The sequence below is a fragment of the Leptopilina boulardi genome, unplaced genomic scaffold (genome assembly GCF_019393585.1).
Source record: "Leptopilina boulardi isolate dan_hultmark-lab unplaced genomic scaffold, ZJU_Lbou_2.1 LbouV2_204, whole genome shotgun sequence".
Classification (NCBI taxonomy): domain Eukaryota; kingdom Metazoa; phylum Arthropoda; class Insecta; order Hymenoptera; family Figitidae; genus Leptopilina; species Leptopilina boulardi.
In genome coordinates this window covers 937713-953887 of record NW_026137757.1, presented here as the reverse complement: position 1 = coordinate 953887, position 16175 = coordinate 937713, and the positions used below count along the sequence as shown (strand labels likewise).

Here is a 16175-nt window from a genome sequence, read left to right as displayed (position 1 = left end):
ACCCAGGAAGGCATGAGATGTAAGCTGATTACCACTGGTGCAGCTCAAGGATCCATCCTGGGTCCCGAACTATGGAATTCATCGTACGAAGACATACTTGACATGGAAATCCCAGATGATTCTACAATAATTGATTTCACTGACGATGTAGTAGTTGAAATAAACGCATTAGACCTAGAAGAAGCTCAACTTATACTAACTCTTGTGATGAGACGAATAAATTTCTGGATGGAGAAGCACTCTTTGAGCTTATCGCTCCATAAAACAGAAATTATAATTTTAACAACAAAAAGAATAGAGACCATATTACCTATAGAAATTAGTAATAAATTCATTCTTACACAAAAAGCAATTAAATATCTGGGAGTTTACATTGACTCAAAACTAAATTTTAAAGAAGATATTAGAGATGCATCTGAAAAAGCTGCGTCTATCACTGGTAATCTGATCAGACTCATGGCAAAGATAAAAGGTCCTAAACCACAAAAAAGAAAGATTTTCTCAGTGACACAAGCAATTATGTTGAATGCGGCTGTAATAATTGCAGATACATTGAAGAAAGAGTTCTACCGAAAACAAATAGCCGACGTTCAACGTAGCGCAAAGATTAGCTTCATGCTATCGCACGGCACCAGAAGCAACAGTCTTAGTAGTAGCCGGTGATATTCTAATTGACTTGCTAGCTGAGAAAAGAAAGAAGATCTATAGTGTAAGGAAGCATATGGATATTGTCGAAATAAAAGAAGAAGCTCGTAATCAAACTTTCGAACTATGGCAACAAAGATGAGATAATGGTAAAACAGGAAGATGGACGGCTCGCCTAATTAGGGATATTAATAAGTGGGTAAATAGAAAATATAGTGATGTGAATTATTATATAACACAATTTTTAACGGGATACGAATATTTTCGTCATTTTTTAAATAAAATTAAAAAAACGTCCTACATGTATTTATTGCCCTGACAAAAATGACAATGTATATCACACATTTTTCGAATTTATTAGGTGGTCAGATTTAAAAAGCACAATGGAATCGAAAATAAATGCTATTTGTACCCCAAAAAACATAATAGAAAAAATGTTGTCAGACAACAACCATTGGGATATAATATCTAGATATATACAAGATGTCCTTATTATAAAGAAAAAAGAAGAAAATTGAATTTGTAAAAAATGGTAACAAATCCAAGATGGTAAAGTATTGAAAGAGCCGAAGCTCGGCTAAGAGTCGCCAATGATCTCAACTCCTGAAGAAATGCGAAAGCAGATTTCGGGAGTTATTGTGAGGTGTGAATAAGGGTTTTTTTAGTGCGGTAGGACCGGCTGCAAGAGCACGTCCGACTTAGTCCCACACTCTGTGCTTAAAGCACTTTTACCAGCCTCTCTCTAAAAAAAATATTATTATTATTATCATTATTAATAATAGTATTATTATTATATAAAGAATCTAATCATTACTTTTAGAAATTTGATTAAAACAAGCTAAATCGAATGGTAGTTGAGTTAGTGTCAAAAAAATATCTTCCGATAAATTTCTTTGACGATGAGTCAACTCAAGAATTTTTTCACCATTTAAATCTGAATGTAAATTTACCTCAGAAAAATGCTTTGCGATCGATGATTTCGTCTACTTTTAAAGAAATGCATGCGAACATTATCAAAACGTTATTAAACAATTCGTCAAAAATATCATTTACGGTAGAGATTTGGACTTCCGTAACTGCAACTTGCTTTTATGGAATCACAAGTTGGTGAATTTATTTAAATCTAAATAAAAAAATTGTTTAAAATTCAATTTCAAGAAAAAATGCTTAATTATTAGTGATTGATATCGACTATATTGACATTGGATTTCATCCCAGCAAATGGATGTCATACTGGAAGCGACATGGTAAAGATATTTTTTGATTTTTTAAAGCAATATAATCTTGAAAAAAAGTGGAAGGAATAACGTTAGATAACGTGGCAAGCAATCAACACTTTAGTTGTCGCACACATTGAAAATTTAGAAGTTTAAGATTTTCTGAAGGAATTAAAGTTACAAAATGAGGATCAATTTGATTCAGTTTATAGAAATGAAGATGATGGTGATCTTGAAGAAGAAGTGACAAATTTCTCAACAAACACAAAAGTAATGTCACCTACCCTCGACGTAAAAACACGATGGCACTCGACTGATGAAATGATTGTTAAAGCATTAAAGATGATCCTAATTTACCTTTATGGGACTGAGGAAAAAAACACCTTCTATGTGCGGACGAGGAACCCAGATACCTATGTTTAATTTATTGAAGATTTTATATCAAAATGAGCAGTTCAGTTAACTTTAAGTGTAGTGGACGTTTCAATGAAAGTAATAATCACATAATATGAATACACACAAAAAAGTCTTATTTTAAGGCCGAAAAGAGGTCTTATTTTAAGAGGCAACATTTTTAAGGCAGCATTGCTGAATTTACGCAATGCAAGTTCCATTATAACTACTAGCGCTGATTTTAAGACTCATCTTAAAATAATATTTTCTTTTTACTGTGTACATAATTTTCGGTGCCGATGATTATTAATCTGATATCAGATTTTCAAAATTAATTATTAATTTTTTATTTTATAACCGCCATTTTGAATTTTGAAAATTTAACATCGGATTCGACAACAGCGACCTCAAAGACCCCTAAATACCAAATTTCATAAAAAATTAATAACTTCTTAAACTTTTTACTGACATATTGGATCCGCCATTTTGAATTTTGAAAATCTGATATCAGATTAATAATCATCGACACCGAAAACCCCCAGATACCAAGTTTTATAAAATATTAATAATTTTTAAAACATATCTTCTCACTTTTCATTTAGGGTTTATTTTCACCCGTAAAAACCACAAACGACTTGATCTAGCAAAACGGCCAGACAAGGGTATTTTTTTGTGTCGGACGGTGTTCTTTGAGTATTAAAAAACTATCCTTTACGTATTAAGAATTTTGTATATATTCACAATTTCATTGATCTTTCATTAAATAGTATCCGTGAGTATACTATTTGCTAGATTGCAAATCAGGTACATATTTAGGCAGACTATTTATGAAATCAAATATAAAAATATAAGAAAATTATTTTTCATAATTTAAAATACATTTTTAATACCAATTACTTTTATTCAAACTTCATTTTTATATTAATTTTGAAGTTAAAAACTGACGATTTCTTGTGAATACACTGTTAGAAATGTGAATTCGAATTACTCCAAAAAGTGTGAATGAATATACGTTGCAACTACAGAAGTGTAACTTCTGTTTGAGTCACACTGTAAAAGATGCAAGTATGGTGTAAAGTGTGTTGCGACTATAAGTGTGATGACTAAAGTGCAATTCTTGAATTAATACATAAAGCTTAATACAAAAATAATTTTAAATACTTAACCTACATTTAAATTTATTAAAATAATTTAATTTTAATTTCAAACCAAATTTTCTGAAACAATTTAAAAAATTTTTTGTAACGTTTGAATTTCATTTAAACAGATTAAAAAATTTAATAGAAAATTCAGACCAAATCTATGTATAACATTTTGGATTTAAAAAGGTAATATTATATTATTAGTAATATTCATATACAGTATATAATATACATTGAACTAAGAAAAAAGTATGTTTCACTGAAACATAAATGTTTGATATACAGTCAGACAAAAAATATGTTTGAATTCATTATAATATTTTTTATTAAAACATATTATGTTTAATTTAAACATATTTTTTTCGTTCATCATATATTTAGATAAAACTTTTTTCTCAGTGCTTAGAGAAAATATAAATTAAATATAGTTTTTATACATTAAATATGATAATATTCTGATAGGTAGAGAATATAATAAAATTATTTGCTTACATTTTTGTATTTAATATATTATATATAAAAGGTAAAGAAATATATTTTTCCAAACATTTACAAAAACAAAACTCTTATACTCAAATTTTATAGAGTATGACGCTACAACGTGAGTTAAACATAAATTATTAAAGGCTTTTACTTAAATTATATACTAGATAAAATGCACAACGCATGCGTGTAACGAGGTGGGAGATCTAAAAACACTTATTAGTGCGATTGAAAGATGATGTCATAGATGTCAAGCTTGGTTAGGAACAAACTTGTTAAAAGAAATTGTTGTAAAAAAAATTATGTGCATTACTATAAAAATTAATAAAAATTTGTTAATGTAATTTTTTATAATTACATTCTCATCACATGAGAAGGTATTATAGTTGGTCGAAAATTGACTTTTTCTATTTCCATGAAATCTTTACGTTTTGAGGTGTCGTAAATCGAAAAATCATGGTCAGGCGAAGGTGTCTGTCTGTGTGTCTGTATGTACGTATGTACATATGTCTGTCCATAGACAGAAAATGTTGTTGACACAATAACTTTTGTAAATCGAAGCGAATCGACTTGCAACTTTGCACATACAAAGTTATTGTTAAAATACAGGTCAAGTTCGTTAGCCAGCCAGTTTCATCAAAAAATGCAAAAACAGCAGGGTTTTCAAAATTTTGAAATTTCAATTTTTCAAAAAAAAAAAATTTTTTCACTACACATCTTTATAGTTCAGGAAAAAGCAAACAACTTTTTTATGTAAAATTTTTTGATTAAAATGAAATTGTAAAAGTTACAGTGGTTTAAATGTCGAAAAAAATTTAAAAAAACGCCAAAAAAGACAATTTTCATTAAAAATTAAATTTTATTAAAGTGGTGGAAAAATCAGTCCATAAAATTGACACATTCTCATCACAATAGACTTAGAAAATATGATACAAGTGAAGAAAATATCAATTTGGCAAAAAACCACTGTATATACGGGCGATTACACATGAGACTTATAGTCGAGGTTTAAAATTCGGGTAAATATATTTTTTTCTTATTCTTTGTAGAAAAACATGAAATAAATATTTTTTTATTTTTGAAAAATCAGCCAAATTTTTTAGTTATGAATTTTTGGCTTTGCGAAAGTAGACCTTTTTTTAATGGCTTATATGTCTGAAAATATTGAATTTGGTAAAATCCTGCCAAAGAATAAATGTTTTGTTTTTTCTTTAACTTTTAAGAAATTAAAAAAAAACTTTTTTTGTAAATTTTAATGAAAAAAAATTAATTTTTTTTATTTGGGCCCGATTAAATTTTGTTTTTGTATGATTTATTAATGTCTGAAAATATACAAAAGATTTTGCAAAAAGAGCTGGAATGGGCCTGATGAGTTAAATAAGTTTAAATGAATTTTTAAAAATTGCGTGCAAGCCCCACGCGCGCTACTCTACACAGTGGGCCGTGGACAAATTAACATAGAGCCTACAAATTTCAACCGATTTTGAAGTTCTTGTTCTTATTGTAAAGATGATATAATTCTGCATAACGCCTTTAATTTTGTTTTTGAACAAAAAATTTTTTCAATTGTTTAAACAATTTTTATAAACAATGTTAATGATTTTAGTTCCTCATTACGAAATTAATAACATATGGAAAGAAATGTGCAATATTATAAGTCAAGTTAAACGACTAATACTTACTTTAATTAATTTTTACACAAAGAATGTGTTTGCTTTAAGTTTTTTTTTTAAAATAATGTATTTTTATAATATTTAACAAAATCATTAATTAATTAAATAATTTTTATAAACCCGTGTGGAAAAGTGATGTGGGCCTGCAGCGGGGGCCCTTATGGATCGCCCTCATGCATATGGGTGATCCATAGGGGACTCTCATGGAAACGACATGCTCATCGATGAGGGCGCCCCTATGCGCGCCCTCATGGGTACTCACGTTTGCCCTCATCTTGCCCTCAAGTTTGCATTAATGTTTTTTAATCAACAATATTAATAATAATAGTTAATTAATAATAAATAAGCTTAAATTATGAATAAATAACATATTTATTTACTAATTCTTTCATTTTTAAATTATTAAATTAAATTCTTACTCAAATTGAATTTATTAATTAACGTTCTAATTAATTAAATGTAATATACATACAATAAATAAATAAATTAAAAAATATGTCATTTTTGCATACTATTAACGGATATTTTCATTTTTCAACTAATTCATACATAGAATTAATGATTAAACTCAAACCTGAGAAATAAATAAATCTAACGCATGGGGGGAATCGAACCTACGGACTATGAGCCCAACGTTTTACCAACTACGCTACGCTCACTACGTGAAAACGAATGCTAACTTCTTGATGGCATTTAAACTTGCAAAATACCTATCTTAGAAAAGTGCTTAACATTATTTAGTTACAGTTAAGATATTAAATTATATTTTCCAATCAAATGCAATTTATAAAATATAATTAATTATATGCTTTATGATTATTATCATGAATCATCCTAGGTGAATTTTCAAGAAAAGTGAAAATATATTTTTATTAAAAACGCGTTATTCATTGTTCTTAATCATTGTAAACATTAATTTTTTGGAGATAAAAAAATATTTGACTTTTGGACTTAAAAAATTTTACTAAATGATCATGTGGGTGATACAACACACGGGTATTTAAAAACAATTTTATATAAACAAAATATTTTTTGTTATTTTTACCCAGTCTCTTTACAGCTCTTTCCTTTATTTTTTAATTATTTCTCTCATATTATATTATATATTATATCATATTATATCGGTGTATGCTCCTCCGGATACAAAGATTCCTCCACTTATTTGGGAGAAATTAATTGAATGTTGTCCCTCAAATGACACAGTTATCATATGTTGTAACCTCAATGCTTACTCATGGATGTGGAGCTCTGTTAGTTGCAACAGTCGTGGTAATCATGTGGCAGATGCAGTTGATGAGGCTGACTTGGTCCCTTTGAACGAGAGTGATCCAGCTTACATCAGTGGAAGTGTCGAAGTAGGCGAAAACATTGACCATATATTCGTATGCAACATAGCTGAAATATCTTCAGAAAATTATTCATCTGATTATTTTCTTGTTGTTGCTCAAACTGATGCGTCGGCTAAATTTCAAGAAGCATCAGTGAATCGTCCTAATATTAAAAAGGTAGATTGGGCGAAATTTATGATTGGTATAAATGTTGGTGTTGAGCCCTTATTTCGGAAAGTTGAATTAAACGAACCCTTGATTGAAATATATGGTGAATTTTTGAATGAGGTGAAGGACGAATTGATTGCTGCTTGTGCTTTCTACCACTCATATCATCCCTTTCGAAAAAGAGAAAGGCAAAACCTCTTTGGTGGGACCAGGAGTGTGAGGAAGCTCTTGAGCGACGTAGGTTGGCTAGAAAGGAATTTCTAAAATATCAAACTTCCGCTCTTAGAGTCAGATTTGTTGAAATTGACAATGTGGTCAAGTGATTGCCCAGGAATAAATAGAAATTGTCCTTTGAAAAATTCTGTAATTCAGTCCAGCCCACTATGGGCTCTAAGGAGATATGGTCTAAGGTGAAGGTATTTGTCACGTCTTCTAAAATTTTGAAGTTTTTAAAAACCTTCAAAGGAACCTGATCAAGAAGGATGTTTTTCCGGTTCACTTGCCCTTAATTGATCGAGTGAATGTCGATGAAAGCATGAATTGTCCTTTTACTGAGTCGGAGTTTAGAGCTGCCTTGATGAGCAACAAAAAAGATTCAGCTCCAGGTTTGGATGCTATATCTAACTCTATTCTATAGCGATTGCCTCTTCGTCACCAGAAATTATTGCTTACAATCTTTAACGGCTTCTTTACATCTTCAACCTTCCCAGTGCGTCTTCACTGGCTTCAGAGCGACCGGCCCGAACGCAAATCGAGTTACACGATCCGGCTCCTCTATTGTGTTTTTTGTGCGAGATTTTACCGATGACATATATAATTATGTAGTTCGGTTATAAATTATAGATGGCGATGAACTATAGTACTTGTGGGATTTTCGTTATTATAAAAGAGATAAAATGTTCAGAAGGAATCCTCACTAGTTCGCGTATTTAAAGTAAATAGTGGACAACCATAAATAAATATTTATTATTAAAAAATATAATTTATTTAATTATTATCTACGGAATACAATTGCGTGTTATACCAGTGGTGGTTAGAGAGAGAGACAAGCTCACGCATTCAATCTCTGACTTTTCGTGCGAGAGAAAAGTATTACAGTTTACAGGTAGAGATCCTTAAGGCAGAGTTGACGCAAGTCGAGCTGAACTGTGATTGGTAGAGGGTAACCGGAATCGAAAGTTAATCCAAAATTTATTTGATTGGTTCGAATTGAGCGCGGTTGTTTGAAATGGTTTTTATTAAAGGCATTTTAAAAGATTCCGTTCATTTTGACTAATAGTATATCATATTTTTTCATCACTTCCGAATCCGGTTACCCGCAAAAGTAGTGGAAGGGAAAACATGCATCAACTCTTCCTTAAGGATCTCTATTTACAGGAACCGTCTTTATCATGCTGCCATCCCCACATACTTTAAAATAAACATTATAATTGATTTATTTTTTCTTATGAACTGATATATTATCTTACTTATATAAAATATGAAAAATTGGAAAATGTTTTTGATTCCAAATTAAATAAATATGTAGTACATGCACAGTGAGCCAGGATCGACAAAAAGTGGCCAAAAGTCAAAATGTTTGTAGAAGGTGGGTCAGAATTTCTCAAACGGATCACCTAAAATTCAGAAATTTTTTTTTTAGTCTCATTTTTTTCTCAACGGTTTCTTACCGTGTGGGGAATTCAAAAAAAATTTTTAATTTTCTGTAGGACGTCAAGAACACTATTTTTTAATAACATTTTATAAATAAATAATATAAAAATCTATTAATATGAAATTTTTTCAAAATAAAAATTATATTTAGAAACTACATTTTAAGACGAGAAAACCCCTTTTTTTAAATTGGTGAACAGGAACTCGAGAAAAAATTTTTTAAAATAAGACTGCAAAAAATTTCAATTGTTTATAACTTTAACAAAAAATTTTTTTTTGACCTAAAAATTTCAGGGACTTATTTTTACCTTGTAAGGAGTCAAAAGAAATGATTTTTGATTAAAAAAAAAATTTCTGAATTTTAGGTGATCCGTTTGAGAAATTCTGATCCAGGTTAAAATTTTTTTTTCAAATCTTGATACTTTAAAGTATCTACAAAAGAAATATTAGAAGTTTTATTAGAGTATTATAATTATATATAATGCCGAAACTTTAAAATTTGAAAAAATTTCTACACAAATTTAACTATACATATTTAAATACTATAGATATCAATTCTTAAAAATCTATCCTAATGATTTTTATTTATTTAGAGTACATATTAATCTTTGAAAAAAATGGAAATAAGAATTTTAGTCATGGATAATTTTTATTTTAACACTTTTTTAAAAAATTGTATTTTTTAGCAAAGTACTTTCGCAACGAGTGCAGAACAAGGGCGATTTCTCACAAGCTCGAAATTTGCTGCGCAATCGAGCAAGCGAGTATCGCTGTTTTTCACGAATAGCACATGATACTTTGTCCAACAACTGTAAAATGTAAATTACAGTTGACAGCTGTCAAGTTTGCTAAAACGGGATCTTTTTTTCCTAAAATGAAAGTGAAAACATTTTCAGATCCGCTGGTATAAAATTTAAAATAAGATTTAAAATAAAATTTATACTTTTTTTATTTATATTATAATTTGACAGCTATCAAATCCAGAGTCAAGTTATATAAAAAGTTATTTGTTTAAATAAAAATTTTAATAAAAGGGTTTTTGGTGTCATTGGTGACAAATTTTATGTTAAAGTGGCAATAAGTTGACAGTCAATTTGACAGCTGTCAAACTGCCAATTTGACATAAACTATGTGATTAGTGATTATTAAAACTTTCAGTAGGATGATTAATATCTATTACTATTTTTGCAATTTTTATTATGCCTTTTATCTCCACTCTACTCTCAATATTTCTTATTCCTCTACTGGTGACTAGTGTACAATAGCTCAATTTATTGAATTAAACATTTATTAAGCAATGATTAAATAAATTATTAACAAAATTAAGTACTATGATTAATTATTATTTATTAAAAATAAATAATTTTTTAACAGAATATGTATTTTTTACACAAAATTACAGATAATTGAGAAATAATTGAGAAGAAGTTCAGTATATTTTTCCCACTCTTTTCGTCAATTAATAAAACGAATTGTAGAAGTGAACAACCTTTTTACATAGATTTATTTAATTGTGGATTTTGAGAAGCTAATAATTCGGCTTAATAATTTTTATGGGAAATTCGTGTACCCATAATTTTTTAGACACTTCGCATCAAAGACAAATGAATAAGACATTTATCCTAAGAAGACATTTTGTAAATATCTCAAGATTTCAAATGTCTAACATTTGAACACTGGTTTTTGCAATGAAGTAAATTATTTTATTGTAATAAAGACTTACTGAAAAAATGATTCCGGATAGTTTGGTGCTCTCTTTCCATATAATTTTATAAATCCAGTTGATCTCAAAAGCATACAAACATCATCGACTCGTGTGGATGATGAACTGTGGGCGTTATAACGATAATAAGATACAAGTAACCTTTCCCTTATAGGTCCTTCGAAATAAAAGTCGACTAAGAGTAACATAATTCCATACAAGTAAATTGATTCACACTGAAATTGATTTAAATTCGAATTTTTTATCGTGCAATTATTGAAAAAATACATAATTAAATTAATAAAATACCATCAATTGTTTTCCTTCTTCATTTAACATTATGGATTCTACAGACTGTTGAATATAGACTCCTTCCTCTAGTTCGTCAACATAAGCATTTAATTCCGTAATATATTTATGAATGCTTTCAAAAGCTAAATAAAATCTCAAGAGAATTTGAGAATAACTATTTCGTAACTCTTCGTCCAAAGATTGTAAATTCTGTAATTGAACATACATTATTTACAAGAAGCAAGATGCATTTGCTTTTGTATAAACGCTTTAGTACTTACAGAATCATTTTCAATCCTTTCTTCACAAGCATTTGTTGTTTTGAAGTACGCAAAATCAATTAGTATCAGACTGTACTTTTGAATATAACTTTTCGAATCCAATCTACGACATAAATAAATTGTGTTAAAATGACAGCGTAAAACAACTTTTTCATGCTTGAATAAAGTATACAGGACTTAACATCATTAGGACTTTTGTTTGACTTCCCTCGCTTTACTGACGGCTCTCAATCTATAGATTTTGAATTGCTCTTTCTCGAACAAATCTCTAAAATTGTTTATGTAAATTATTTTTTGTGTTATCGATAAAATATAGGCATATTTTGTAGGAAGGATGTCGCCACGAGGCTGTGTGCATCAGTGATGAGTATCAGTGAACACAAGACTATAAGATGAAAGCTTTGATACAGTATCTGTCCGTACACACAGTAAAAACTCGGGCTCAAAATGATCCGGGCAATCCGCAGCAAAAATGAGTCAAGTAGGTGGCGCTACGTTCTATGTCTTTTAGCATTTGTTCATTTTTGCTGCGGATCAGAATGAGCCCAAGTTTTTACTGTGCAGGAACTATATCAAGATGGAGCAACCTATATTAAAACTCCCTGTACCCTATCTTGTACACTTTCATATACAAGTTCAGTAGCTAAACTTCTACCAGTTCTGTTCAGTTCCTGTACAGAAGTCTCTATAATATTCAATGTACGAAATTGGGGTTGTTCATGTACACGTTCTTCTCGAAGTTTATTGAGATTTTATCCACATATATCAATTTAATAATATTATTATTACTATTAATAATATGAAAAAAATTTGTTCAACAATTTACATATCGAAATTTATTTTACATTAGGTTCCCAGGGTTTTTTTAAAATAACCCGAGTCGAAATTTAAAGTTGGTTTAGATTCTAATAAAGTATAATAAGATCTTAGTAAATACTTTTAAGGCCTATATAGTCTGTTTAGAATCTACTAAAATTCAGTATAATATATTTAGAGACTTTTTAGTTCTCTATTAATTAATTAATTATTAATAATAATTAATTAATTAATAATAAATAATTAAATTAATTATTAATAAGTTCTCTATTATTAATTTTATAAACGAAAGGACTACAAAACTTCCTCCACGAGGAATCAAAATGTTTCAATTACGGCGAGGGAAAAAATTTGATATTAAATAATTTAATTAATAATTGTTTAAATGTGCATCTTCATTAGTAATTAATAAATAATTTTGCAACAGTTATATTAAATATAATAGTAATAATAGTCATTCTTTATGATCGTGCCGTAATTGATGCACTTACCCTAATATTTAAAAATATTTAATTTCTTATTTTAAAGTTTTGCTCTTAAATAATAATTTTATTGAAAGTTCTACGTATAAGAAAGTGCTATTTGACGTGTAATATTTTTTGTAATAAAGGGTAATACTCAGTAATACATGTGTAATACTTTGTAATACAGTAATATTTTGGTAATAGTATGTAATACTTGTAAAAAGTGTAATACTAAGGTAATAATGGTAATATGTGTAGTTGTACTCAAGTGTACACAATTTTTACTAGTAAATTCCCCCTCGATAAAATATTGTTTATAATACAGTAGTCCTTCTAAATTTATTTTCTGCCGCTCAAAATATTGTATTTAATCCACATATTTGGACAAAAGACATTTTTTCTTTTTTTTGTAACTCATCTGATACTTTTTGGTCATCTTAATCTTAATGACAATGATGATATGAATGAAATGTTAGAATCGTCAGACGAAATCAGTAATGAAATGCATCATCAGTAAGTAAAACTTTAAAATGAATATACATGTACAATATATACTGTTGGAAATCGCACTAAAACTTAGAATCAGAGGAATTGAAATTATTTTCAATCTCGAAAGTGCAAATATATACAGTTGTAGTCCCATTTTTAACAATGTAGCTTCATACCAGCCTTGAAGTGAGACACCCTTATGCGGAACACATGTTCAGATATGACATTTTTACGTTTAGTTTCCTAAATATACATGTTTTATTATAAATTTTAGATATTTATAACCGTAATATGAGAGATTCTTTTTCAATCGCCCCAGCCCAAAAAGTCAATGTTCTGGGATTAGCTTCATACTTTGGTAAATTGTTGTCCTATATGATAGTAATAAATCCCTAAAATATAAACTCATTAAAAAAATATTTTTAGAAAGTAGAGGGGGTTGAAGTTTTGACGTTAAGGGTAACATTGTCATTTTCAAATCCGTATAACTATGACAAAAGTTAATGGATTTTAATTTATCTATAATGAATTTTAATGCATTTTTCACGTACTTTTCAAAAATGTATACAAAATTTAAAAAAAAAATTTTTGACCCCTTTTTTTCAAAATCAACCCTTATTTTTCGATTTTTACCCCTTCGGGTATTTTTTTTTTATTTTCATTGGAAAGCTGAGGTTTTTTCCCATGAGCTATGTAAATATGAAAATGGGACAACAATAATTTTGTGAGAAACAGAATATTAATGTAGGCGGTGCCGGTAACGGGTATACCTAAAGATCATCTTCGAGGATTTAGGTAGGCACCGCCTGCTTTAATATTCTGTTTCTCACAAAATTACTGTTGTCCCATTTTCATATTTACATAGCTCATGGGAAAAAACCTCAGCTTCCCAATGAAAATAAAAAAAATAAAAAAAAAATTCCCGAAGGGGTGAAAATCGAAAAATAAGGGTTGATTTTGAAAAAAAATGGGTGAAAAAATTTTTTTTTTAAATTTTGTTTACATTTTTGAAAAGTACATGAAAAATGCATTAAAATGCATTATAGATAAATTAAAATACATTAACTTTTGTTATAGTTATACGGATTTGAAAATGACAATGGTACCCTTAACTGCACCCTTACCGGCACCGCCTACATTAATATTCTGTTTCTTACAATATTATTGTTGTCCCATTTTCATATTTACATAGCTCATGGGAAAAAACCTCAGCTTTCCAATGAAAATAAAAAAAAAAAAAAATACCCGAAGGGGTGAAAATCGAAAAATAAGGGTTGATTTTGAAAAAAAGGGGTCAAAAATTTTTTTTTTAAATTTTGTATAAATTTTTGAAAAGTACGTGAAAAATGCATTAAAATTCATTATAGATAAATTAAAATCCATTAACTTTTGTCATAGTTATACGGATTTGAAAATGACAATGTTACCCTTAACGTCAAAACTTCAACCCCCTCTACTTTCTACAAATATTTTTTTAATGAGTTTATATTTTAGGGATTTATTACTATCATATAGGACAACAATTTACCAAAGTATGAAGCCAATTCCAGAACATTGACTTTTTGGGCTGGGGCGATTGAAAAAGAATCTCTCATATATTATAGATTCAATATATTTATTTTTTAAAATCGAGTTATTAAAATTGTGTATTTTTTAAGCAATAAAACTCGGGTTAAAATTATAATCCTTTAACAAAGGACTAAGGTTCTATTGTACAAAGGACGGATGGCAATATATGACCGAAATTTTCTTCTAAGTATATTATGTTTTTTGCTCTTTCACAAGCATATTGGGAGTAACGGTTTAGTACCACTCTTTTGGCAGGATATATTTTTTTGTATTAAGTTTATAAACCATTCATGGAAAGCTTACTTAAATTCGTTTGTAAGCATGAGTGCCACTTGTTTAACATCAAAATTTTTATTTTTCTTAGATTAATATATGAGGAGGCAGAAGATATTGAAAATTTAAGAGGAAATGATGATGATGATTTAAATTCTTCTGAAGAATATGGAAGTGAAGATGATAATGAGGACAACGATGGTTATGAAAATACAGTTGAGGAAGAAAATGGCGATGAATATGATATATTAGATGCATTGTTAAATGAAAATAATAATGAAACCTTATATCAAGGAGCTCCATTAACAGTTGTTCAAAGTATGCTGTTAATATTGTCAACATTCTTACATCATAATATATCATTATCCTGCATTGCAGATATTATTGCAGTTATTAATTTTTATTGCCTAAATCAAAATTTTAAAAAAAATAGCTTATATAAATTTCAAAAAATTTTTTCTTTAACAACAAGAAATGATTTAAATTTAAACATTTAAAATGTTTAAGCGTGAACATTTCTATAATCAATTGCAATATCGTTTTCATAGACCTAATACTGCAGATATCTATGATGGTTCCGTGTATAATGAATGGATTGAAAATGGGCTTTTATCTAATCCTCATAATATTTCACTTAGTTATGGTATACTGATGGAATACCAGTTTTTAAGTCTTCAAAAATTATTGCATGGCCAGTATATTTAACTATTAATGAACTACCCCCAAAAGAAAGAAAAAGAAGAGAAAATATTTTACTTGCTGGCTTATGGTATGGTGATCAAAAGCCAAATATGAATATGTTTTTTTACTCTTTTTATTCTGAATTTCAAGAACTTAAAAACGGAATTGAGATTTATGTTCCTCAAATAGATACTAATGTGAGTGTTAAAGGAATTTTATTAATGGGAACGTATTATTTATCAGCCAAAGCTGCTTGTTTAAATTTTACACAATATAATGGAGACTACGGATGTCCAACATGTTTTTTGAAGGGTGAAACTTTTCTTTTACCAACAGGTGGTAATGTTTATGTTTATCCTTATAGTAATCAATTTGATCTGAGAACATTTGCAGCATGTGATTTATATGCACGTTCTGCAACCTGTAATGGGTATAAAAGGATCTACCACACTTTCCCTTTTAATGGCTGATTTTATAAAGGGGGCATGCATGGGGTTGAAAGTGGCGAAGTTAAAAAAATACTAACTTTATTGTTTGATACAAAATACAGGACATATGATTTTTCATTAATTAATGCTATACATGTAATTAATAGTAAATTAACTCAAATTAAGCCACCAAAATTTGTTTATCGAATGCCTCGTACTGTTAATGATTGAGTTCACTGGAAGGCTTCTGAACTAAAATTGTGGTTCTTTTATTATTTAATTCCTGTTTTTCATGGAGTAGTGGAGCAAAATTTTTTTGAACACTATATACTTTTAGTTACTGCTTCATCTATTTTAAATTCAGATATTGTGAGTTATAACAAAATTGTAGTAGCTGGCAGTTTATTGCATAAATTCGTTAAAGAGTTTCAAGATTTGTACGATTTAAAATTTTTTTCAATTAATGTACATCAACTGTT

The 16175-nt window shown here is 28.9% G+C and overlaps 1 protein-coding gene across 2 annotated transcripts in view; it reads right to left on the bottom strand.

Annotated features, from left to right (window-relative positions):
* The window catches only part of LOC127278525 (WASH complex subunit 5), a 290329-nt gene that overhangs the window by 212131 nt on the left and 62023 nt on the right, over window positions 1–16175 (bottom strand). For both annotated transcript variants that reach the window (XM_051300266.1, XM_051300265.1), the window contains exons 2-4: window positions 10977–11079; window positions 10714–10905; window positions 10426–10640 (exon numbers count right to left, since the gene is read on the bottom strand). In XM_051300266.1, the coding sequence (XP_051156223.1) occupies window positions 10426–10640; window positions 10714–10905; window positions 10977–11079 (510 nt within the window). The remainder of the gene's footprint in view (window positions 1–10425; window positions 10641–10713; window positions 10906–10976; window positions 11080–16175) is intronic.